General features: G+C 43.6%; 1 protein-coding gene across 1 annotated transcript in view; it reads left to right on the forward strand.

Annotated features, from left to right (window-relative positions):
* ELAPOR1 (endosome-lysosome associated apoptosis and autophagy regulator 1) overlaps positions 1-26270 on the forward strand; it is a 91243-nt gene that overhangs the window by 36295 nt on the left and 28678 nt on the right. The window contains exons 2-3 of the mRNA XM_053592023.1: positions 15787-15907; positions 19139-19331. Coding sequence (XP_053447998.1) covers positions 15787-15907; positions 19139-19331 — 314 coding nt within the window. The remainder of the gene's footprint in view (positions 1-15786; positions 15908-19138; positions 19332-26270) is intronic.

Raw genomic sequence — 26270 nt, forward strand, 5'->3', positions numbered from 1 at the left:
CATGTGTTAGGTAAAGTCCAAGTTGTAGTTGTGCCTCTCATGATCAAGAATCTTAAAGAAAGGCATACTCTTTAACTTAGTACTTCCATTTCTGGGAATTTGTCCAGAGATATACAGAGATATACAGAAAACGTCATTGCAGTTCTGTTTAAAATAAGAAAAAATGGGACAAAACTCAAGGTCCAACAACAGGAGAACAGTTAAAGAAACTAAGATGCAGCTGTTAAAGACATGGGAAAGTGCTTGTGTCCTAAAATTAAATGGAAAAAAAGTCAGAACAGGAAACTGCATACCACGTGATCTTCATTTTGTTTTTTGAAATGCACATGCATGTATAGAAAAAGAATCTAGAAGGAAATACAGCAAAGTAGTCATCTCTGGTCAGTGGGTTTATGGCAGATTTTTAATTTCTTTTTTATTCTAGTTTGTATTGTTTTTTTTTTTTTTTTTTTTTTTTTCAGTTTTTGGCCAGGGCTGGGTTTGAACCCACCACCTCCAGTATATGGGACTGGAGCCCTACTTCTTTGAGCCACAGGTGCCACCCCAGTATTTTTTTTTTTTTAGACAGTCTCACTTTGTAACTCTTGGTAGAGTGCTGTGTCGTCATAGCTCACAGCAACCTCAACTCTTGGGCTCAAGTGATCCTCTTGCTTCTGCCTCCTGAGTAGCTGGGACTACAGGCACCCACCACAATGCTCAGCTATTTTTTTTTTTTAGAGATGAGGTCTTGCTCTTGCTCAGGCTGGTCTCCAACTCATCAGTTCAAGCAATCCACCTGCTTCGGCCTCCCAAAGTGCTAGGCTTACAGGCGTGGGCCACCGAGCCTGGCCTCTAGTCTGTATTTTCATCTTTTCTACAATTAACATGTGTTACTTTTACAATTATTTAAAAAAACTAAGTGGCACTGGCTGGGCACAGTGGCTTATGCTTGGAATTAGCATTCTGTGAGGCTGAGGCAGGTGGATTGCCTGAGTTCAGGAGTTCAAGACCAGCCTGAGCAAGAGTGAGACCTCGTCTCTACTAAAAATAGAAAAACTAGCTAGGTGTTGTAGAAAAACTAGCTGGGCCTTGTGGCAGGCACCTATAGTCCCAGCTAGTTGGGAGGCTGAAGCAAGAGGATCTCTTGAGCCCGGGAGTTTGAGGTTGCTCAATCCAGGGCACAAAGTGAGACTCTGTCTCAAAGAAACAAACGGCAAAAAACTAAGATGTGCTATTTTAAAGGAAAGGAGGAATATGGAAGGAAGGACAGATTTCCACGCAGGTACCAGCATAAAATAATAAGGTCTTGGAACTGGAAAGAATTTTAGAAATTAGAAATTTTCCACATCCAACTTTCTCATTTTGTAGATGAAGAGAGGTAGGTCTCGAGGAGTCAAATGACCACTTAGGCCATTTGTTCCTGGTTTGTCAGACTACTTGTATTAGTTTACCACCAAGCCCTCACATCCCCCGAGGACCTTTGCACGCCCAGGAAGCCTTATTTGAGGGGCAGCTCTGCTAACAGCATCCTTGGCCAATTGGGCTGGAGAAATGGCCTGGCAGGAAGAAGGCCAGTGGAATAGTACACCCCACTGCTCCCTTGTGCTTCTCCCTCCCGTAGTTCTTCTCAGCTCTGCTGTAGGTGAGGTTACTTCAAAGCAACTAGGCTAAATGTCTGTGGGGGCTGGCTTGTCTTGGCTTCCAGATCACCATGATTTGGAAAAGAAAAAATGTAATTCAATGTTTGGTGTCAGATTGGAGTCAGAGACATATGTTACTGTCTTTGCCACACTCCTTCTCTGGAGAAGGGGGGCAAGCACAAGTGTGCAGTGGCAGTTAAGCTTATTTGCATATGTATTTATGGTCTGTCTCTTCGCCAGCTGATCCCTGCCAGCGCGCTCCCCGCCACATATGCATCAACACTCTTTGACAGCTGGGGCTCTGTTTCAAACACCCCTGTGTCATCAGAACCTAGCACATAATAGGCCCCAATAAATGCTTGTTGAATGTGGAATGCATGAACATCATTTCCCTAGAATATAGAAGATCTATTCCAAGTTAATAATAACTCCTGAGTTTAAATTTTAATTCTATCACAGGCAGTGATTTAAATATGAAAAGAAAAAAGAAATTTCAATTCTAAGAGAGCAATATGTTTGAAAAAATTAGTACTTAATATTTATTTGCACAACTGCAATGCAAAGCTTTGGAAAGTTGTTAACAGCATACACATCAGCATCAGGGAACCATAGTGATGGTTCTGTCTCTATACATTTGACGACTCTGTGCATCACAGGCACATCCAGTGAGACGGCCAGGGTGTGCACTCTTTCTGCTGCCTGCCACCCTTCCCTCTTGGTGTCCTTGAGCTTGGCCAATCATTTGGATGATGGTTATTATTATTATTATTTTCCTAAAAAAGCTTTTAAGACAAATTCTATTTTGGGTCAAGTGCAGTAGCTCACCCCTGTCATCCTAGCACTTTGGGAGGCTGAGGCAAGTGGATCTCCTGAGCTCAGGAGTTTGAGACCAGCCTGAGCAACATAGCAAGACCCCATCTCTACAAACATAAAAGATTAGTGAGAGACTTGCAGCTTCTTGGGAAGCTAAAGATAGAGGATCACAAAATATAAACCAGTAAAATTGTATTACTATTTCAAAAAAAAAAAAAAAGAAAGAGGATCACTTCAACCCAGGAGTTTGAGGTTACAGTGAGCTATGGGGACACCACTGCACGCTAGCCCCAGCAACAGAGAGAGAACCTGTCTCAAAAAAAGAAAAAAATATATGGATATTTGGAGATATTTCTTTAGCTTAGTCTGTCAGATCATCAGGCTACTATTCTCTGAGGGACTTAAAAGAATAACTCAGAGATTGAGCATGTTCTCCAGGACCCATGGCATAACCTTTTTTTTTTTTTTAAATTTTTTTTTTTTTATTGTTGGGGATTCATTGAGGGTACAATAAGCCAGGTTACACTGATTGCAATTGTTAGGTAAAGTCCCTCTTGCAATCATGTCTTGCCCCCATAAAGTGTGACACACACCAAGGCCCCACCCCCCTCCCTCCTTCCCTCTTTCTGTTCCCCCCCATAACCATAATTGTCATTAATTGTCCTCATATCAAAATTGAGTACATAGGATTCATGCTTCTCCATTCTTGTGATGCTTTACTAAGAATAATGTCTTCCACGTCCATCCAGGTTAATACGAAGGATGTAAAGTCTCCATTTTTTTAATGGCTGAATAGTATTCCATGGTATACATATACCACAGCTTGTTAATCCATTCCTGGGTTGGTGGGCATTTAGGCTGTTTCCACACTTTGGCGATTGTAAATTGAGCTGCAATAAACAGTCTAGTACAAGTGTCCTTATGATAAAAGGATTTTTTTTCCTTCTGGGTAGATGCCCAGTAATGGGATTGCAGGATCAAATGGGAGGTCTAGCTTGAGTGCTTTGAGGTTTCTCCATACTTCCTTCCAGAAAGGTTGTACTAGTTTGCAGTCCCACCAGCAGTGTAAAAGTGTTCCCTTCTCTCCACATCCACGCCAGCATCTGCAGTTTTGAGATTTTGTGATGTGGGCCATTCTCACTGGGGTTAGATGATATCTCAGGGTTGTTTTGATTTGCATTTCTCTAATATATAGAGATGATGAACATTTTTTCATGTGTTTGTTAGCCATTCGTCTGTCATCTTTAGAGAAAGTTCTATTCATGTCTCTTGCCCATTGATATATGGGATTGTTGGCTTTTTGCATGTGGATTAATTTGAGTTCTCTAGTTATCAAGCTTTTGTGTGATTGAAAATATGCAAATATCCTTTCCCATTGTGTAGGTTGTCTCTTTGCTTTGGTTATTGTCTCCTTAGCTGTACAGAAGCTTTTCAGTTTAATGAAGTCCCATTTGTTTATTTTTGTTGTTGTTGCAATTGCCATGGCAGTCTTCTTCATGACGTCTTTCCCCAGGCCAATATCTTCCAGTGTTTTTCCTATGCTTTCTTAGAGGATTTTTATTGTTTCATGCCTTAAATTTAAGTCCTTTATCCATCTTGAATCAATTTTTGTGAGTGGGGAAAGGTGTGGGTCCAGTTTCAGTCTTTTACATGTAGACATCCAGTTCTCCCAACACCATGTATTGAATAGGGAGTCTTTCCCCCAAGGTATGTTCTTGTTTGGTTTATCAAAGATTAGGTGGTTGTAAAATGTTAGTTTCATTTCTTGGTTTTCAATTCGATTCCAAGTGTCTATGTCTCTGTTTTTGTGCCAGTACCATGCTGTCTTGAGCACTATGGCTTTGTAGTACAGACTAAAATCTGGTATGCTGATGCCCCCAGCTTTATTTTTGTTACTAAGAACTGCCTTAGCTATACGGGTTTTTTTCCGGTTCCATACAAAACGCAGAATCATTTTGTCCAAATCTTGAAAGTATGATGTTGGTATTTTGATAGGAATGGCATTGAATAGGTAGATTGCTTTGGGAAGTATAGACATTTTAACAATGTTGATTCTTCCCATCCATGAGCATGGTATGTTCTTCCATTTGTTAATATCTTCTGCTATTTCCTTTCTGAGGATTTCATAGTTTTCTTTATAGAGGTCCTTCACCTCCTTCGTTAGGTATATTCCTAGGTATTTCATTTTCTTTGAAACTATGGTGAAGGGAGTTGTGTCCTTAATTAGCTTCTCATCTTGACTGTTATTGGTGTACACAAAGGCTACTGACTTGTGGACATTGATTTTATATCCTGAAACATTACTGTATTTTTTGATGACTTCTAGGAGTCTTGTGGTTGAGTCTTTGGGGTTCTCTAAGTATAAGATCATGTCGTCAGCAAAGAGGGAGAGTTTGACCTCCTCTGCTCCCATTTGGATTCCCTTTATTTCCTTGTCTTGCCGAATTGTATTGGCTAGAACTTCCAGCACTACACTGAATAGTAAAGGTGACAGAGGACAACCTTGTCTGGTTCCAGTTCTAAGAGGAAAAGCTTTCAGTTTTACTCCATTCAGTAAAATATTGGCTGTGGGTTTGTCATAGATAGCTTCAATCAGTTTTAGAAATGTGCCACCTATGCCTATACTCTTCAGTGTTCTAATTAGAAAAGGATGCTGGATTTTATCAAATGCTTTTTCTGCATCTATTGAGAGGATCACGTGATCTTTATTTTTGCCTCTGTTAATATGGTGGATAACGTTTATGGACTTGCGTATGTTAAACCAGCCTTGCATCCCTGGGATGAAGCCTACTTGATCATGATGAATGACTTTTTTGATGATAAGCTGTAATCTATTGGCTAGGATTTTGTTGAGAATTTTTGCATCTATATTCATGAGTGAGATTGGTCTGAAATTCTCCTTTTTGTTTGGGTCTTTTCCTGGTTTTGGTATCAGGGTGATGTTTGCTTCATAGAATGTGTTGGGGAAGATTCCTTCTTCCTCAATTTTTTGGAATAATTTCTGCAGTACAGGAATAAGCTCTTCCTTGAAGGTTTGATAGAATTCTGGTGTGAAGCCATCTGGACCAGGGCATTTTTTGGTTGGAAGATTTTTTATTGTTTCTTTGATCTCAGTGCTTGAAATTGGTCTGTTCAGGAGCTCTATTTCTTCCTGGCTGAGTCTAGGGAGAGGGTGTAATTCCAAATATTGATCCATTTCTTTCACATTGTCAAATTTCTGGGCATAGAGTTTCTGGTAGTATTCAGAGATGATCTCTTGTATCTCTGTGGGATCAGTTGTTATTTCCCCTTTATCATTTCTGATTGAGGTTACTAGAGATTTTACTTTTCTATTCCTCGTTAGTCTGGCCAATGGTTTATCTATTTTATTTATTTTTTCAAAAAACCAACTCTTTGTTTCATTAATTTTCTGAATGATTCTTTTGTTTTCAATTTCATTGATCTCTGATTTGATTTTGGATATTTCTTTTCTTCTACTGAGTTTAGGCTTAGATTGTTCTTCTTTTTCCAATTCCATAAGATCTCTTGTGAGATTGTTGATGTGCTCTCTTTCTGTTTTTCGAATGTAGGCATCTAAAGCGATGAATTTTCCTCTCAAAACTGCTTTTGCAGTATCCCACAGGTTTTGGTAGCTTGTATCTTCATTGGTGTTATGCTCAAGGAAGTTAATGATTTCCTGTTTTATTTCTTCCTGCACCCATCTGTTATTCAACAGAAGATTGTTTAATTTCCATGCCTTTGGGTGGGGTCGAGCATTTTTGTTAGAGTTGAGTTCCACTTTTAGTGCCTTATGGTCTGAGAAGATACAAGGTAAAATTTCAATTCTTTTGATTCTGTTGATATTTGTTTTGTGTCCCAGGATATGATCAATTTTGGAGAATGTTCCATGAGGTGATGAGAAGAATGTATATTCTTTATCTTTGGGATGGAGTGTTCTATATGCGTCTATCAAGCACAGTTGTTCTAGGGTCTCATTTAAATCTCTTATATCCTTGTTTAATTTCTGTTTAGAGGATCTGTCCAGCTCTGTAAGAGGAGTGTTAAGGTCCCCTGTTATTATGGTATTATCAGATATCATATTGCTCAGACTGAGTAAGGCCTGTTTAAGAATCTGGGAGCATTTAAATTGGGTGCATAGATATTTAGAATTGAAATGTCTTCTTGTTGTATTTTTCCCTTGACCAATATGAAGTGACCATCTTTGTCTTTTTGACTTTAGTTGCTTTAAATCCACATGTATCTGAAAATAAGATTGCAACTCCTCTTTTCTTCTGAATTCCATTTGCCTGAAAAATTGTCTTCCAACCCTTGACTCGGAGCTTTAATTTGTCTTTTGAAGCCAGGTGTGTTTCTTGCAGACAGCAAATGGATGGCTTGTGTTTTTTAATCCAGTCAACCAATCTATGTCTCTTCAGTGGGGAATTTAAGCCATTAACATTTATTGAGATAATTGATAAGTGTGGTAGTATTCTATTCGTCTTATTTTGTGAGAGTCCATTGGTTAGTTTTATCTTTTGCATCAGTGTGGAGGTTAGGTTCTGTCCTTTAATTTCTGAGTTCTTACTTTGCTGCTGATCCATTGTGGTGGTCAGTGTGCAGAACAGGTTGAAGTATTTCCTGTAGAGCTGTTCTTGTTGTGGCGAATTTCCTCAATGTTTGTATATCCGTAAATGATTTGATTTCTCCGTCAATTTTGAAGCTTAGCTTAGCAGGGTACAGAATTCTGGGCTGGAAATTGTTCTGTTTAAGTAGATTAAAGGTAGATGACCATTGTCTTCTTGCTTGGAAAGTTTCATTAGAGAAGTCTGCGGTCACTCTGATGGATTTGCCCCTGTAGGTCAACTGGCGCTTACTCCTGGCAGCTTGCAGAATCTTTTCTTTTGTCTTGACTTTGGACAGGTTCATCACAATGTGTCTTGGAGAAGCTCGGTTAGAGTTGAGGCGACCTGGGCTTCGATAGCCCTCTGAAAGCAGTGTGTCAGAATCTTTGGTGATATTTGGGAAATTTTCTTTTATAATATTCTCTAGTATGGCTTCCATTCCTCTGAGGCATCCTTCTTTCCCTTCTGGAATTCCTATAACTCGTATGTTGGAATGCTTCATAAAGTCCCATAATTCTGACAGTGAACGTTCTGCTTTCTCTCTCTTCTTTTCTGCCTCTTTTACTATCTGAGTTATCTCAAGGACTTTGTCTTCTACCTCTGAAATTCTTTCTTCTGCATGGTCTAACCTGTTGCTGATACTTTCCATTGCATCTTTAAGTTCCCTAATTGACTGTTTCAGTTCCTTCAGCTCTGCTATATCCTTTTTATATTCTTCATATCGTTCATCTCTTATTTGATTCTGTTTTTGGATTTCCTTTTGGTTATTTTCCACTTTATTAGCAGTTTCCTTCATTGTTTCCATCATTTCTTTCATTGTTTTCAAACATGTGTATTCTAAATTCCCTTTCTGTCATTCCTAACATTTCTTTATAGGTGGAATCCTCTGCAGTAGCTACCTCATGGTCCCTTGGCGGGGTTGTTCTGGAGTGGTTCTTCATGTTGCCTGGAGTTTTCTGCTGATTCTTCCTCATGAGTGATTTCTTTTATCTGTTTCCTTGCCCTAATTTTCCTTTCACTTCCTCTTGCCCTTTAAGTTCTCGTACCTGTGGACTAAGGGTTACAGGACCAGAAGGGTGAGAAGGTTGACGAGCAAAAAAGGGATGAAAGAAAGGAGGACTGAGTGTTAAGGAAAAAAAAAGAAAAATAGAGAAAGGAGAGGGGGTGGGTAAAAGGAATATTGACAAAAAGAAGGGAGGCACTGAAAGAGGGAGACAGAGCAATATAGGTGTACAGTAGGGTACTTTGATAAAACCTTAAAAAAAAAAACCACCTTCTGGGGGTGCCCAGTTGGGTGGTTCCCTTGAGGTCAGCAGCTCTTTGCTAACCTGATCAGACACAGTACCCCACCTCCACCAAGTAGAGAGGAAAGACAAAAATGCTGTAAATCAAACCAAAACAAGCAAACAGAAAACTTTACGGGATAAAATTGGCTGGAAAAACCAAATAATAGCGGTAGAAACACTAATAAAAATGAAGTTCTAATTATTGAAATAGGCAGCAATGGGAAATTATAATTAAACTAGAAAAATTGAGAAAGAAAAAGGATCTGTATGTAAAAGGTTGAACTTAAAAAACAAAACAACATCAACAATATCAAAATAAACAAAAAAAACAACCAAACCAAAAAAAAAAAAAAAAAACACAACCAAAAACAAAGCTGTATGTATATGTTATTGAATATTGTCTGGGCAACACGTGGTCTTCTGGGGTATGAGATGTTAATCACAGTTCTGATACGACTGGAGGCTGCTAGTTTCTCAAACCCCAGCAGGTAGACACCCTAAATCTCTCTTCAGCCCACTGAAAAGGCACTTTGAACTTGTTCACTTGCTGAGCAGAAGCTTTCCCAGGGAAGTGCTTGTCGCTGGAATCACTGCTGAAGTGGCTATCCACTTACCCTGTGTGCCAAAACTGGTCTCCCTCTGCCCCCGAGGGTTAGGGCTGCATGGAGGCTCAGACCCCACCCTTAGGCTGCTTGGTCGCTGGGTTACCAGCTCCCACCCAATTCTAGCTCTGCGACCCTGAGGGCGGAGCTTGCCGGGGCAGATCGCTCACAATGGCTGCCTGTGACCCAGAGCCAAACACTATTAGCTCCGTCTGGCTCAGCAGCTCAGACTAGGGCCCTAGACAAAGGCCAAAGTTCTCCACACTCCCGCTCAGGCTCTCCCCAAGGCAGTTCAGCTGAGTGCCAAGTCCAAAGACACCAAAACAGTTCACAGGTAAGGCCTTTCTGGTTTGCAGTCTTGCTGCTACTGAACTTACAGTTGCGGGCGGGTTTAGACAGATTGAACACACGCGACCACTTGCCGGTTTTCCACTGTTTTAGTCCTCCTCTTGGGGTCCAGAAGTCTCTCGCTGACTCCCTGTATCCTCTCAGGGGTGATGATAGGCAGATCCCACCAGCCAGAGATGCCTGGAGTCCTATCTCCCCAGACTCATGGTGCCCAGATGCAAGGAAGCTGTTACTCGGCTGCCATCTTGCTCTGCCTCTCAGCATAACCTTTTTTAAACAAGTAATTTAAGGCCAGGCATGGTGGCTCAGTCTGTATTCCTGGCCCTCCAGGAGGTCGAGCCAGAGGATTGCTTGAGGTCAGGAGTTCAAGATCAACCTGAGCAAGAGCAAGACACCATCTCCACTAAAAATAGAAAAAGAATTAGCCAGATGTGGTGGTATACGCTTGTGATATTAGCTTTTTAGGAGGCTGAGGTGGGGGGATTGCTTGAACCCAGGAGTTTGAGGTTGTCGTGAACTAGGCTGATGCCACTGCACTCTAGCCTGGGCAACAGAGCAAGATTCTGCTTCAAAATAATAATTTAAAATTGCGGTAAAATACACATAACAAAATTTTTCATTTTGGCCATTTTTAAGTATATCGCTCAGTGGCATTAAAATCATTCACATCTTGTGCTAACATCACTGTCATCCACAGAACTCTTCATCCTGCAAAACTGAAACACTATGCTGGTTAAATAGTAACTCCCCAGACCCCTTTCCCAGCCCCTGGCAACCATGATTCTACTTTCTGTCTCTATAAATTTGACTACTCTGTACATCATGTACATGGAATCATACAGTATTTGTCCTTTTGTGGCTGGCTTGTTTTACTATTTTACTATGGTGGATTTCTGTTAGGCCCCAAGGCCACACCTAGGCAGAACTGGGAAGTAAGGTGGAAGCTTATCCCCAGCTGTCCCCACTTTCCTGTCCCATCCCTCTCTCAGTTACAACCCACCTGAGGCCCCTACTCAGTGGCTAAGTGTCCTCAGCCCCCTCATTACATTTCCCACTTATCCAGGGAGAGCATCCTACTGGCCTAGTGTGGGTTGAGTGTCCATCTCATGACAGAGGAGGGTGGGCCACCTCATTTGACAATCCCACGAGACTGTATATAATAAGGAGGTGACACATCCTCCCACAGGGGTGCTGTTACCAGCAGGAGAGGGGTGGACACCGGGCAGGCAAAAACAATAGATGTCCTTGTTGAATCTCCAAGGTTCCAGTGCCTTTCAAGTCTTCTTATTTCACACGGCTTTGGACTTGAACCTTTTCCCTTTGGGCCTCATTTGTGAAGTTTTTGATATGCTTGGCTTTCCTTGCAAAGTTTTCAGCAGCTTGAGAGCCAGCGCTGAAACCTAGACACACCTTGTGAGTGTGATAGGAGCCTACACAGGATGCTTTCAAATACCAGCAACCCTGACTAGAAACTCTGCACTGGGTCCAGAAACTCTGGACAGCCTGGATCCAGTCATGGCTTGGAGACCTCTTGGCTGTGTGGTCTTGAGTAAGCAAACTCACCTGTCAATGCTTTAGTTTTCTCATCTGTAAAATGGTAAAATAGTGGTACCCACCTTGTTGGGTTGTTTTGAGAATTAAAAAGCCTACTATGCTAAGTACTTAACTTACAGCAACTTCATTATGCTCACAGCTGACAAACTGCACATGAGAAAAAGGCACCCACCTCCAGCAGATGAAGGCCCACAGTAGGGCATACCACCTAGCAGCTTGAGCTAGATTTCACTTTGCACTTCGCCCTGAGCTAGGCAGCCTTGCAGGCAGCCTGCACAACTGTATAAGCAACCTGGCTAACAAGGCAGGTATTCATATGTGCTCATTTTTTGATGAGTCAACTATGATTCAGGGAAGTTGAGCACCCTGTGTTAATGGGGTGGTGGAATGTCTTCTAACTGGCCTGTTGATTTGGTCATACCCAAGAGGCTAACCCAGTCCTTAAGGCCCTCCCACCACCAGCGTTGTGGACTACATCTCTGTGTCACCAGCTCATCAGCTTAAATCCTATCTATTTCCCACAGTGGATGGCAACAAATACTTCTCTAGCATCTAACCCAGGGATTACCGCCAATCTCTACTCTCTAATGTATTACTTTGATAATAATTTTTAAAAGGAAGACATGTTATTTTGAAAGAAAGGGGTAGGGGATAGGTAGAAGGAAGGACAGATTTCCATCTAGATACCATCCTGACTGGGCAGTTAAAGAAAAATCATTTCAACAGTGCATTCAATAACTAGACAGCAGGATTAAAACAGTTGTGGGTATGAGTGGATTCTGGAGCTGAAAGATCAGTGTTACTAACAGAGAACTCAATATTAGGCAAAGCAGATTTCAAATTCAGAGTTTTTTCCTCTTCCTTCTCATGTGCAGGGAGTATTACGCAGCTGGGTGATGAGAGGGAGGGTGGATTTGATTAATGGTCCCCTTCCCTTATTTCCTTGATGAACAAACAGCAGCTCCTATCTGCTGCGTCCCGTTTAGCATTGTGATTTGGATATGTGTCATGTAATTGTGCATGGTGGGGAGGAAGAAACTGATGCTGTATATATATACTGAATGTGTTTGTGTGCCTCCTTTGTGAAATCTGTACAATATGCAGATTGCACACTTTCAAAAATAGATCACTGGGTAAACTGAGGCACCGTTGGGGAATTATTCACGGACAACTGAATATAATCAAGGAGTCCTGCTATTTATATCCCTGATGTAACACTCTCTAGGCTTGTGTCTTGAATGATGCCATCTCAAAATGTAGTTCAGATTTGAAACAGGTGCATCAGAGCCAGCCACATCGAATGCTGTAAATATCCCCAAGTGGCATGAAGTAAATGAAAACACATTGAAAGGGACATTTTCTAAGGCTTGGAACTACCATTTTCCCCAGAAAACCTCCCATTTGAGTGGGACCCAGGGGACACCAAATGAAAGGCTATCAAAAGTAATGGACTTGGCCCATGTGCTTCCCAAGGGCCAAATGCAGTCAGACTGAATGGAAATTATCTGCTTGAGCAGATCAGATATTTTAACACTGATTCTCAGGCCTGAGATGGGAGCCTGGCTTCTGGCAGACACCCAACACTGGCATATTTAATTTTTAGATGTGGCTTTTAAATTTGGCCCAATCTGAGTTTGTGTTTGATCAGCTCTATGTGGTTGGAAGAGGATTCGTGGTGGGAAGGCCTGGGTTCTAGCTCAGTGACGTACAGGCTATATGACCTTGGATGAGCCGTTTCACCTCCTTGAGGGTCAGTTTTTTTCATCAGTGCGTTGAGGGGAACAATCCTTGCTCTGTTTGCCCTGTAGGGAGTTGTAAAGATCAAAGGAGGTGTTTGGGAAGTGGGAAATCACTACTGTGAATAAAAAGACGAATAAAAAGACCACACAATTATGCTTATAGGCAGAATGCTGAGTTCTTTCTGCCTTGATCACTCAATTTTCCATTTAATTTATGTACTGTGGATTTGACCGATCATTCTTGTAGCAAAGCCCTTTTGAGAATATCATTTTCAGAACTGGAATTGATATATGTGTAGTTGTCTTATTTACCCGCTGCAGCCTGAGATGAGGAAAAGAGCAGAATTATGAAGAAAAATAGCCCCAGAGAGAGGGTAAACCCAGGGCACAGAGACCTCCCATTCCAATCATTTTTCTTTCCTAGATGACACTGACATCTAAATTAAAGGCTGAAGATGCTGGTCAAAATTTAGGCTTGCAGGCAGCACCTGTAGCTCAAGTGGCTAGGGCGCCAGCCACATACACTGGAGGTGGCGGGTTCAAGCCCAGCCTGGGCCCACCAAATAGCAATGACAACTACAGCCAAAAAAATAGCCAGGCATTGTGCTGGGCATCTGTAGTCCCAGCTACCTAGGAGTCTGAGGCAGGAGAATTGCTTAAGCCCAAAGAGTTTGAGGTTGCTGTGAGCTGTAACACCACAGCACTCTACAGAGGACAACACAGTGAGACTCTGTCTCAAAAAAAAAAAAAAAATTTAGGCTTGCAGCTCCCTAAATCTTCCCCCATCTTCTCTTCTTCTTTATCCTCTAGATGAAAATGCAGAGGTTAAGTGTTGTCCTGAGCTCACCAGGCACATCTCCTACCTCTAGGTGCTTGGCAAACAATAAGTATTTAAATTAAAATGAAGCTCTAAAGAGAGCTCTGAAGTTCTCTGATCATTCTAAGTTTCACCACATTTGAGATTGAGAAACACCACATTTATTGTATTTCAACAAACATGTTGGCTGGGCTTGGTGGCTCACACCTGTAAATCCTAGCTCTCTCTGGGAGGCTGAAGTGGGTGGATCAATTGAGCTCAAGAGTTTGAGATCAGCCCGAGCAGGAGTGAGACCATCTGTACTAAAAATAGAAAAGCTACCTGGGCATTGTCATGGGTGCCTGTAGTCTCAGCTACTCGGGAGGCTGAGTCAAGAGGCTCACCTGAGCCCAAGAGTTTGAAGATGCTGTGAGTTGTGATGGCGCCATGGCATTCTACCCAGGGTGAGGGAGTGAGACTCTGTCTCAAAAAATAAATAAATAAATATATCCCCCTCAAAAAAATATGTTTATCATATTTCAACAAGCCTGAGATGCCACTCTTCTAAGACACATCATTTTTTGTGTGGCATAAAGAAAGAAACAACTCTTATCAGTTAAAAGATGATGCAATGCTTCTTTACCGGGTCAATTATAAGATACATCTTAATTTCATAGAAGTTAAATGTAAGAAAAAACATGCATCCTAGATGGATAAAATCAGTATGTTTACCTCTCCCAAAAAGTAAAACTTTTTCCTTTTGGTCCTGCTGTATTATTAGATTAGGAAACTGAGAACTGTCTCATTTTTAGTCCCAGCTCTTGAAGTCATGTAGGCTGAAGGGGAACATTAATCTTGTTTTTCTTTCTTTTTTTTTTTTTTTTTGCAGTTTTTTGGCTGGGGCTGGGTTTGAACCCACCACCTCCGGCATATGGGACAGGCGCCCTACCACTTTGAGCCACAGGCGCCGCCCAATCTTGTTTTTCTTATGGATACTCTAATACGAAGTAGCTCTGGTCTTGAATATAGTTTTAGGGGCTCGGCGCCTTTAGCTCAGTGGTTAAGGCACTGGTCACATACACCGAGGCTGGCGGTTTGAACCCAGTCCGGGCTTGCTAAACAACAATGACAACTACACCCAAAAAATTGCTGAGTGTTGTGGCGGGTGCCTGTAGTCTCAGCTACTTGGGAGGCTGAGGCAAGAGAATCACTTAAGCCCAAGAGTGAGGTTGCTGTGAGCTGTGACGCCACAACCCTCTACCAAGGGCGACATAATGAGACTCTGTCTCAAAAAAAAAAAAAAATATCTTGAATATAGTTTTAGGTAAGTGCAGATTATAAAATATTTGTCACTCATGGAATCATCACTAATTCCAGGGTCTATTGTTTATTACAAGATTTAAAAGAGTAAGAAATACTTAAGGCAGCCAGGCATGGTGGCTCACGCCTGTAATTCTTGCACTCTGGGAGGCCAGGGCAGGTGGATTCTTTGAGCTCAGGAATTTGAGAATAGCCTGAGAAAGAGTGAGACCCTGTCTCTACTGAAAATAGAAAAACTGAGGCATGAGGATAGCTCAAACCTAAGAATTTGAGGTTGCCGTGAGCTCTAATACCACGGCACTCCAGTCAGTGTGCCAGAGTGAGACTCAGTCTTCAAAAAAAAAGAAAGAAAAGAAATACTTAAAGGCATTTGACACGTCAACTGTGTTTCCTTTCTCCTGACTAGTACTTTTTGTTGTTTTGCTATTGTTTCATTGTTTCATTTGGCTGTTTTGTTGTTATTCTTCAGTTATTCTTAGTTCCGCTAAAACAATTGGACTGAGTTTCTGGCTGCACAGAGAAAGTAGGCAGTGTGAACAGACTCATGTGATGAGAGCACATCGCCTGTCTGGGCTAAATAGGACTTTTCATAAAATGCAAGGGGGAATCGGTGACCTTTCTGGCCATACAGACCGTGAGGAACACAGGGGAATAGAAATATAGCTTCTGTGACAATCCTTTGTAAATGTTTTGTGAACCAGCCCTTCCATTTAGAACGTCATTCCATTTGAAACGTCCTTGCTCATAAATTCTACGGTTTAGTATAAGAAAATCTTCACCCGTTTCTAGCCTGCTCTTTAGTTACCTTCCCACATTCCTCTGTTCCATCAGGACATCACTTATACACAACACCAAAGGGAAGCACACACAAAAAAATGTATTTCTAGGGACTAGACCATAGCCAGGTGGAAAGGAATGACCCAGATTGCTGTAGCTCTCGTCCTTGCATCATAGGCATTTCAGTACCGTGATGCCTTGCTCCCTGCCGGGGGTTCCAGGGCCTGTTACTGTGACTTACTGTGTGATGAGTGTCAGTAGTCCCGGGTGGGAAGCTGTTAATGTCTGATCACTGCTAATGGACGTTTTGCCACTGTTCTCTCCCCTACAGTCTGAATACCACTATGAGTATACTGCGTGTGACAGCACAGGTTCCAGGTGGAGAGTCGCCGTGCCACACACCCCAGGCTTGTGCACCAGTCTCCCAGACCCGGTCAAGGGCACTGAATGCTGTAAGCAGCCACCCTGCTCCAGGGCCTCCCTGCCACTTGCTTTGGTTTCCCCTCCAAGCCTCCTGCTATCCAAGATAGGCCCTTCCTGACAGTGCCGCTGCATTAAGGAATCAGATCCTTCCCCTCATTCGTCCTCATCCCCAACCCTTTTGAAATCTGATGCAGAAATATTATATCGCATATGCTAACAGGATATTTGAATTTGCTTTCATTAAAAGATGTCTTAATCCCATGAGTGGATACAGCATAAGGAAAAATTCCAGCTGTGTGCCACTCAGATTGTTTTCTCTTTTTGCATACATTTTCTCTTTTGCCTATGTACTTCTCTCCAATCTATACTCACCCACCACAATCAGTCATTAGGGAAGATTGAAATTTGCTTGTGTTCATGAAAAGGAAAGCCAGAGAGGATAAACTTCTGCAGAGACATCCTTTAAAATGCACCAGGTTGGAGGCACCCATAGCTCAGTGGGTAGGGCGCTGGCCACATACATCGAGGCTGGAGGGTTTGAACCCAGCCCCAGCCAGCTAAAACAACAATGAAAACTGCAACAAAAAAAATAGCCGGGCGCTGTGGCAGGTGCCTTATAGTCCCAGCTATTTGGGAGGTTGAGGCCAGAGAATTGCTTAAGCCCAAGAGTTTGAGATTGCTGTGAGCTGTGACATCACAGCGCTCTACCCAGGGTGACAGCTTGAGACTCTTGTCTCAAAAAAAAAAAAATTAATTAAATTAAATTAAATTGAATGCACCAGGCATTAGTTCAGAGGACAGAACCTTCCCGATGGTGGATCTGACTGTCTAATAAGAAAGACAGTGATGCGATGCACCGCCCATCCCTGCCTCTGTGACTCCATGTCACAATTTTTCTGCAGTTGGAAATTTCCCCGTCACTATTCTATAAAAGTACCATGGCCTCACCAATTGGAGCTCCACCCTTGCTCTGTTCTTTTAGGAATGCAAAGAGCATAACAATAAAAATCAGACACTAGAGTTAAGGAATGATTTGAAGAGTTGGAAAGGAGATGGAGGGTCTTCAAATCCTAAAATCAGCTTAGCACCGTGCCTGGTTGAGTAGGGGAGCAAATAAATGCTTATTAAATTAATAAACGGATATTGCTGAGATCTGAGCAGATTACATGCCAGAACCGAGGGGTGCCCAATGGAGACAGGTGAGGGCTCTTCAGTTCACTCTGCTGACTTTAGTGCGCTCTGGCTACTGTGGCACTGGGATGCTCGTGCGCAGGGTGAACCACAGCGATGAGTGCGGCACCGTCTCTGTCTTCAGAAGCTTACAGTGTGGTGGAAGGAGCATTCATTCATCTGCTCATTGTTTCAGCAAACCTTTGTGGAGCTCCCACCCTGTGCCAGCTGCTGAGCCAGCTGTCCTTAGAGGAGATCAGAGCCTGGTGGGCGGCAGACATACACAGCGTGAGAAAGAGCAAGCACAATGGATGCTTAGAAATCAGGAATGGCTGGGAGGACGACTTGAGCAAAAGTTTGGAGGTGGAGGAACAGTGACATGACTGGGGAAGAGCCTGTGGTCCAGGGTGGAGGCAACATTGAAAAGGTGACAGATGGGATTGAGGCAGAGAAGGACTTTAGTAGGAGGTCAAGATGGAGAGTCAGGGCGGGGAGGGTTGTGGAACAATTGGAATGCCAGCCTGAGAGCTTAATTCCATAACCAAAAGGGAATGGTGACTATTTTTGAAATAAGCAGACTAGTAGTATGTATCAGTGTTTAGAAAGGTACCTCTGGCCACAGAACAAGCAAAAAGAAGAACAGGGAACTAGTTAGGAGGGCATTACGATGATTCTGTTAATAGATCATAGGACTCTCACCTAGTATGGTAGATGCAGAAAGGAGGAGACAGAGCCAGAAGAGCCAAGAAGGAAATTCAAGGTGAAGGGCTGTGCACCATTCAGAGAGACATGGCATCCTCTTCCCTGGAGAGTGCCAGAGGAAACAAGACAGCCAGGGATAAGCCCAAAGTCCTGGAATCAGGCAGAGCACCTACGGCCCTAAATCTCTCTCTTTTTTTTTTGTGAAACGGAGTCACCCTCAGTAGAGTGCTGTGCCGTCACAGCTCACAGCAACCTCAAATTCTTGGACTTAAGCGATTCTCTTGCCTCAGCCTCCCAAGTAGCTGGGACTACAGGTGCCTGTCACAACGCCCAGCTATTTTCTTTTGGTTGTAGTTGTCATTGTTGTTTACGAGGTCCAGGCTGGGTTTGAACCCTCTAGCTCCGTGGCTGGCACCCTTGCTGCTGAGTGATAGGCAACAAGCCTCTCCCTTTTTTTTTTAAGTGACAGTTTTATTGGGATAAAATTTACATGCCAGGCCATGCGCGGTGGTTCATGCCTGAAATCCTAGCACTCTGGGAGGGCGAAGCAGGTGGATGGCTTGACCTCTTGAGTTTGAGACCAGCCTGAGCAATAATGAGACCTCCGTCTCTACTAAAAATGAAAAACTGAGGCAAGAGGATTTCGCGAGCCCAAGAGTTTGAGGTTGCTGTGAGCTATGACTCCATAGCACTCTACCAAGGGTAGTGAGACTCTGTCTCAATAAATAAATAAATAAATAGGCTTGCCACCTATAGCACAGTGGTTATGGTGCCGGCCACATACACCCAGGCTGGCGGGTTCAAACCCAGCCTGGGCCAGCTAAACAACAATGACAACTGCAACAAAAAAATAGCCAGGTTGTGGCAGGTGCCTGTAGTCCCAGCTACTTGGGAGGCTGAGGCAAGAGAATTGCTTGAGCCCAAGACTCGGAGGTTGCTGTGAGCTGTGATGCTACGGCCCTATACTGAGGGCAACATAGTAAGACTCTGTCTCAAAAAATAAAATAAAATTTACATGCCATAAAATTCATCCCCATTAAGGGTAAAATTCATTGGTTTTTAGAATATTCATAGCAACCATCATCATTCTATAATTTCAGAACATTTTAATCTCCCTGAAAAGAAACCTCATATTATTAGCAATCTCTCCCCAGGTCTCTCCCAACAGCCCCTGGGAAACAGAAATCGACTTTCTGTCTCCGCGGCGTTGCCTTTTCTGGACATTCCATGCAAGTAGAGCCGCACAACACGTGCCATGGCCCTAAGTCTAGGGTCAACTCCTAGCACCCAACCCTGTGCTCCTCCCATGGGAATGCCCACAGCCTGCCCACCTCTTCTGCAGCTGCTGTGACCTTGACCCTCTCCCTTGTCCCTGTCCTCTTTTCTAGCGTTCTCTTGCAATGCCGGGGAGTTTCTGGATATGAAGGACCAGTCCTGTAAGCCATGTGCTGAGGGCCGTTACTCCCTCGGCACTGGCATCCGGTTCGACGAGTGGGATGAGCTGCCCCATGGCTTTGCCAGCCTCTCCGCCAACATGGAGCTCGATGACAGCACCTCTGAGTCCACTGAGAACTGCACTTCGTGAGTTTGCATGTCACCCACCACCCCTCTGCTGCTCCTCAGGCTGGGCTGGGAGGACGGGAAAGAGGAGCCACACTGCCAGGGTGAGAGCTGCAGCACGTCCCACCTTGCTGTCGGACAGGACTCTGCCTTGGCCCACTCACTGCCCTAAGCTCATCAGGGATTGACAGGCATTTTGTGGGAGGTGAAAAACACGGGGAAATAGAGAAAAAATAGAGCAGATCAGGGGGACAAGGATTAAATGGCCCAGCCTGCTTAAAACATAACCCACCTGGATTTCCACTGAGAAATCTGGGATCAGCCAATAGCACTTCCTCGACTGGACTGGAACACATGCTTGATTGCCAAGAGTTGGGTTTCTTCCTGGCTTGGGTGCTAACTTCTAAAACTAGTTCTACCTAACTTGAGTTTATGAGTAGCAGGGAAGAGAGTAGGACCAGACCAGAGCTTTGGTCAGTGCTGGCTGACATTTTCCCAGCACCTTGAGGCCCCAGTGATCAGAAATGTCTCAGCTCAGAAGGAGACTTTTCTCAGTAATTGAAGAGCTTAGTCCAGAGTATGTGGAGATGTGGATATTTATTTTAGATGCGCATAACACATCCATAACTCTCATCCTTTCTCGGGCTGTATGCCAATGCCAGGCACTATTCTGGATACTGTACACGTATTATTTTCTCTAATCCTCAAGAGACCCCTGTGAAATCCTATTACAGAGATGAGGAACTGAAGACTCATTGAGGTTAAGTGACCTGCCCTTTGTCATCCACTTTACAACTGGTGAGATTGGAATTCAAACCCAGTCTCCAGCTTCCCGCTGCCCCATAATGCTGCCTTTAGACGACATTTATTATGTGCAAGGCAATGTCGGGTTCTAGGGGGCAAAAGAGGGGGGCTGCAGGATGTGAAAGGAATTGTACATTGCTTTTGGGGGACACTACAAAAGTTTTGAGATACACAAAAATTGAGATACATAAAATCATTTTGATTACTATATTTTCTCAAAATAATCACCACGATATTCTATGCACTTTTGCATTCTTGTAAACCATTTTTGAAAACCCTCTTTCCACTTATGTTCTTCAAGTGGTGTAAGTTCGTTTTCATAGGGGCAAACACTTCTTTGGGGCTGGATAACCTCCTTCAACGCATGTGATTTTTTATTGTAGGGAATAAGACATAATCACATGGGACCAAGTCAGGACTGTCGAGGGGATGACTCAGAACTGTAACCTCTGTGGACTCCAGAAACTGAGTGGTGATGTTGGCTGTGTGGGTGGACGCATTGTCATCATGCAAGATGGTCCTCTGCAGTCCTGTCCTTGGCTATCATTCTTGAAGCTTCCCGAAAAGTTTTGGAAGGCATATTGCTGTGTGCCACTGAGCAGTGACAGTCCTTTGTTCCTCCAGAGGAACAGTGGCAACATGACTGCTTTTGGAGAAAAAAGTTGCTACCATTTTCTTCCTGACACTTCAGGATGCTTCACTTTTGTTGGTGGATTTTCTTTTCTTTTTATTTTGGAGACAAGTCTCACTTTGTCGCTCTCGGTAGAGTGCCGTGGCCTCACACAGCTCACAGCAACCTCCAACTCCTGGGCTTAGGTGATTCTCCTGCCTCAGCCTCCCGAGTAGCTGGGACTACAGGCGCCCGCCACAACGCCCGGCTATTTTTTGGTTGCAGTTTGGCTGGGGCCAGGTTAGAATCTGCCACCCTTGATATATGGGGCCGGTGCCCTACCCACTGAGCCACAGGCACCGCCCTTGTTGGTGGATTTTCTTTTTTTTTTTTGCATTTTTTTTTTATTAAATCATAGCTGTGTACATTGATATATTCATGGGGCATCATTCACTAGCTTCACAGACCGTTTTGTTGGTGGATTTTCATTGGGAAAAAGATTCTACCATGTCAACTGATGCTTATTCTCTGGATCAAACTGGTAAATCCAGGTTTCATCACCAGTAACGATAGCAGAAACACATCTAGACTTGCCTCTCGAGAATCTTACCAGTATTTCTTCACACCATTCATCACGGATGCACTTTTGCTGGTCTGTCAAAGTGTGAGCATCCATCAGGATGAAACTTTCCTGACTGGAAGATTACTGTGTAGGATGTTAGACATGCCAGTGATCCAGTCTGTAGGAGGATCGCTTTTGCTGAAGAGTTTGAGGTTGCTGTGAGCTGCCTTGTCCTTAAATGTTTTCGTGAACCATTTTTCTACAGCGGTGATGTTTTTCCCCAGTCTCTGCAGTTGTCAGATGCCCACTCCTCTCCTCATCTTTCAGTGAAGTTCTACCTCTTCTAAATTCTTGAGACCAACAAAAAATTGTCTCATGGGAAGGAGTAACATCCCTGAACAAAATCCCATTACAAACACTCAAAGCTTTTTTTTTTTTTTTCTTTTTTTGTAGAGACAGAGTTTCACTTTATTGCCCTCAGTAGAGTGCCGTGGCGTCACACAGCTCACAGCAACCTCCAACTCCTGGGCTTAGGCAATTCTCCTGCCTCAGCCTCCCGAGTAGCTGGGACTACAGGCGCCCGCCACAATGCCCGGCTAACACTCAAAGCTTTTTTAATTTAATTTTTTTTTTGAGACAGAGTCTCACTTTCTTGCCCCCAGTAGAGTGTCACGGTGTCACAGCTCACAGCAACCTCAAACTCTTGGGCTTAAGCGATTCTCTTGCCTCAGCCTCCCAAGTAGCTGGGACTGCAGGTGCCTACCACAACACCCAGCTAGTTTTAGAGACAGGGTCTCGCTCTTGCATAGGCTGGTCTCAAACTCGTGAGCTCAAGTGATCCATTCACCTCAGTCTCCCAGAGTGCTAGGATTACAGGCATAAGCCACTGTGCCCAGCCACACTCAAGGCTTGGAGACAACTTTAACCACCACCACCTCCCTTTTTTTTTGAGACAGAGTCTCACTCTGTGAGAGAGTGTTCCCCTGGGGTCGAGTGCATGGCATCATAGCTCACAGCAACCTCAAACTCTTGGGCTAAAGTGATCCTCTTGCCTCAGCCTCCCACATTACTGAGAATAGAGGTCCCTGGCCACAACACCTGGCTAGTTTTTCTATTTTTAGTAGAGACAGGATCTAGCTCTTTCACAGGATGGTTTTAAGCTCTTGAGCTCAGGTGACCCACCCCACCTCAGCCTTCCAGAGTGCTAGAATTACAAGCATGAGCTACCATGCCCAGCTTTTTAAATCATAGAAAGTCATTGCATGGAAGTGCTCTCTTCCCAGCTCCATAGCTGACTCCGACTGAGTGCCGCTTGGATGGAAACAAATGAGGCCCTCCCAGCAACACTGATAAGCTGAACAAGTTGAAACTGGCATGAGTGAATCAGAAAGGACACCACTGTCAGCTGTATTTCATGGAAGTGAAATAATGGACCATGACACCATATGTCTCACAACTTTCAAGTTTTGAAAGTAAATGGGTTTCTCTTATACCCAAGCAATCAAATGGATAGAAAAATTGTATGACACTTGGATTTCTAAAACTGGAAGTGATATCTCCCTTTCCTATTCTTAAATCTTGTCTCAGCAAAGCAGCAGCAAAGCAGCATTCAATATGTCATCCAGTTTTAATGTTATTTTAGAGTTCAATTTTATGTGTCAAATTTATTAGCATGACAACGAATGTTGGAAGCAGAGATAAAACTAGAGAGGACTAAAGCTGAAAGGAGAGAGAAAGTGTGGGTTAAGACAACCAATCCCATTGAGTCCTAATGGAGAATGTCATTTGACCCTGGATGAGATACAGACCAGGCTGAATCAATTCCTACCTGTGTAAAGGAAGGATTTCTCTTTCTGGGGATGAAATCATTATTGCTCAGCAAGGCAGGAAAAGGGCACGTTACTAACCTGTTTCCACAGCACAGACTATTTCAGGGCCTGGATCTTAAGGCATCCTTGGGAGGGAGGAAGAGGATGTTTCTTCTCTGTGGAAATGGACAGGAAATGACCACCTGGAGAGGTTTTGTGGGTGCCCCACCATCCTTCTGAAAGGCAATAATTGAGCTGGTCCTACAAGCCCATGTGTCTGGCTTTCCCGTTTAGCTGTGTATTTGCCCAAATCCAGCCCCATGGCCTCAAACCTCACCCAAGCCAGCATCACCTCCTGCCTGCTCTGTCTCAAGAGTTTCCCAGCTGGTCTTCTGCGTCCATTCCCAGGCTCCTCTAGGCTGCTGTCCTCCCAGCAGTCAGATTCATCTTTTTAAAACAAAAATACAATCACAGCACTTTCTTGTTCAAAACCCTGGATTCTATGGTTACAGATTGGCCTTAGGATAAAAACTCCTGCCTTCGTACAGCCTGCAGGGCCCTGCCGCTCTGGCCTCTGCTCTCTAGCCATCTGCCCACCTCTCCCGATTATCTTCTCTCTTGCTTGCTGTGCTCCAGCCACCACGATCCCTTCCCTCCATGGCACTTTGAACTCTGTCCCTTCTTATGACTCCTACTTACTCCTCAGATCTCTGCCTCAAAGTCAAAGAAACTATCCTTGACCCTAGAGACTCCTGTTACACACTCTCATATCATCTTGTATTTCTCCTGTGGTACCACTTATCACAGTCATTACCATGCAATTGATTATGTGATCAGTTAAGTTTCTGTCTCCTCAGCTAGAAACAAAATGCTGGCCCAGCTCTAATCTGTTGTTGCGGTGTTTCCAGCATCTCCATAGTGTCTAGCCCAAAGTAAACACAAAATAAATAACTGGGACAAAACAGACCAACTGGATGCAGGCTTCATGGTAGTATCCTGAACTTCAAGAATTCTCCACGATTTTTGGGTAGATGTGCCAGGGCCAAGGTGTTAGAAATAGTCCAAGATCAGAGACTGGGGTAAGCAACAGGCAGTAGGAGTGAAGAGGGAGTAAGCGAAAGGGTGTTGGTTTGGTTTTGTTTTTAGAAGGCCATTCCTTCCGAAAATAGGCCGAGTTTGATGGTTGGTTGGTTTGTTTTTGAGATAGGGTCTTGCAATGTTGCCCAGCCTGGTCTCCAACTCTTGGCTCAAGTGGTTCTTCTGCCTCAGCCTACCAAGTAGCTGGGATTATAGGCGCCTGCTATATCTTCAGGATGTCATATAGAAAAAGAGTGAGCAGAAGCTCAAGTACTGTGACAGTAAAATAAGAATAAGAGAAAAATAGACATGAACTTTAAAAATTAAAAACCTTACATGCAGATCACAACTAAATGAACTACCATTTCTTAATCACCTCTGCGTGTCAGTGATCTTATCCTAAAAACTATGGAAAAAATGGTAGTCTTATAGGTTGTGGTGAAGGTTAAATGAGATGATACACGTGAAGAATTTATAGTGATGCCTGGCACTAGAAATCAATCAGAACATGTTATTACATTATTCAGTGGGAAATGTCTTCATCAGGGACAGCACTGACAAAATCAGAATGGTGATGCATTTTACAAATGTGACCCACTTGTAGCATTCTTTTAATTATTCATCAGACTTCAGGAGTTATTTATAGCTGATGCCACAGAGCACATCAGCATTAAGTGCCTCTTTCAACAAGGAGAAATCAGTGCTGTTAGGTTAGCTAGGATGTTTTGGATGAGCTCAGTTTATGTTTCCATTTTGAGAATAATATTGACTGTTTAAGAGCAGAAAATACCACGTTATTCTAGCAAACACAGGGGGAAACCTGTCAATTGATTTGAGGTTCCCTCAACTGGCCATTATTAAGCAGTTGGAGACCTGGGCTAGTCTCAGGCAAAACAGTGAAATAGTGGGGTTGTCCTTGGTCACTCATTCCTCTGTTTAATCCCCTGAGTCCTTCCTCTGTTGCCAGGGCTTTGAGATGGGGAATCGTTGGTGAGCAAGGTAAATTTGATCTCTACCCTCACAGAATCTCTAGGGCAGCCAGGAAGATAGACAGCTGAAGAAGAATTAAAGTTTGATCTGAAGAGGAAACCCACATTTAAAATAAACTAAGATGCTCAACCTCACTAGTAATCAAGCAAATAAGATTTAAAGCCCAGTTAGATGCTACTACCTACCACATTGTATCAGCAACATTTTTAAGGTCTGACAGTTCCAAACTCAGAGACGATGCAGGACTACACTGCTCGGGTGGGGAGCTGGGAGGGGGTAATGGATACAAGCATTTTAGAGAACAGTGTAGCAGGAGCCAGCAAAGTTGGGGGGTGACATATCCTCTGACCCACCAGGTCCACTCCCAGGCATTCCACTCAGACATGTGGATAAGGAGACAAAAACAAAAATGTTCGGGCGGCGCCTGTGGCTCAGTGAGTTGGGCGCCGGCCCCATATGCCGAGGGTAGCGGGTTCAAACCCAGCCCCGGCCAAACTGCAACAACAACAACAAAAAAATAGCCGGGCGTTGTGGTGGGCGCCTGTAGTCCCAGCTGCTCGGGAGGCTGAGGCAAGAGAATCGCGTAAGCCCAAGAGTTAGAGGTTACTGTGAGCCGTGTGACGCCACGGCACTCTACCTGAGGGCGGTACAGTGAGACTCTGCCTCTACAAAAAAAAAAAAAAAAAAGAATGTTCATAGCAAAGTGTGCACAACAGCCAACAATTGGAAACAATTTAAATGTCCATTCACAAGTAGTGTGTAATTAAAAATGGTACAGCCATAAAAAGCAATCTTTGTAGTAAAAATGAAGGGAGAAGAGCTACCTGTGAGAATATGGATGAATCTTTTTTTTTGAGACAGAGCCTCAAGCTATCACCTTGAGTAGAGTGCCATGGCATCATAGCTCACAGCAACCTCCAAATCCTAGGCTCAAGCAATTCTCCTGCCTCCTCCTCCCAAGTAGCTGGGACTATAGGTGCCCGCCACAATGCCTGGCTATTTTTTGGTTATAGCTGTCATCATTGTTGTTTGGCGTGCCCGGGCTGGATTTGAACCCGCCAGCTCAGGTGTATGTGGCTGGCACCTTAGCCACTTGAGCCACAGGTGCC

This window comes from Nycticebus coucang, chromosome 5 (genome assembly GCF_027406575.1).
Source record: "Nycticebus coucang isolate mNycCou1 chromosome 5, mNycCou1.pri, whole genome shotgun sequence".
Lineage (NCBI taxonomy): Eukaryota > Metazoa > Chordata > Mammalia > Primates > Lorisidae > Nycticebus > Nycticebus coucang.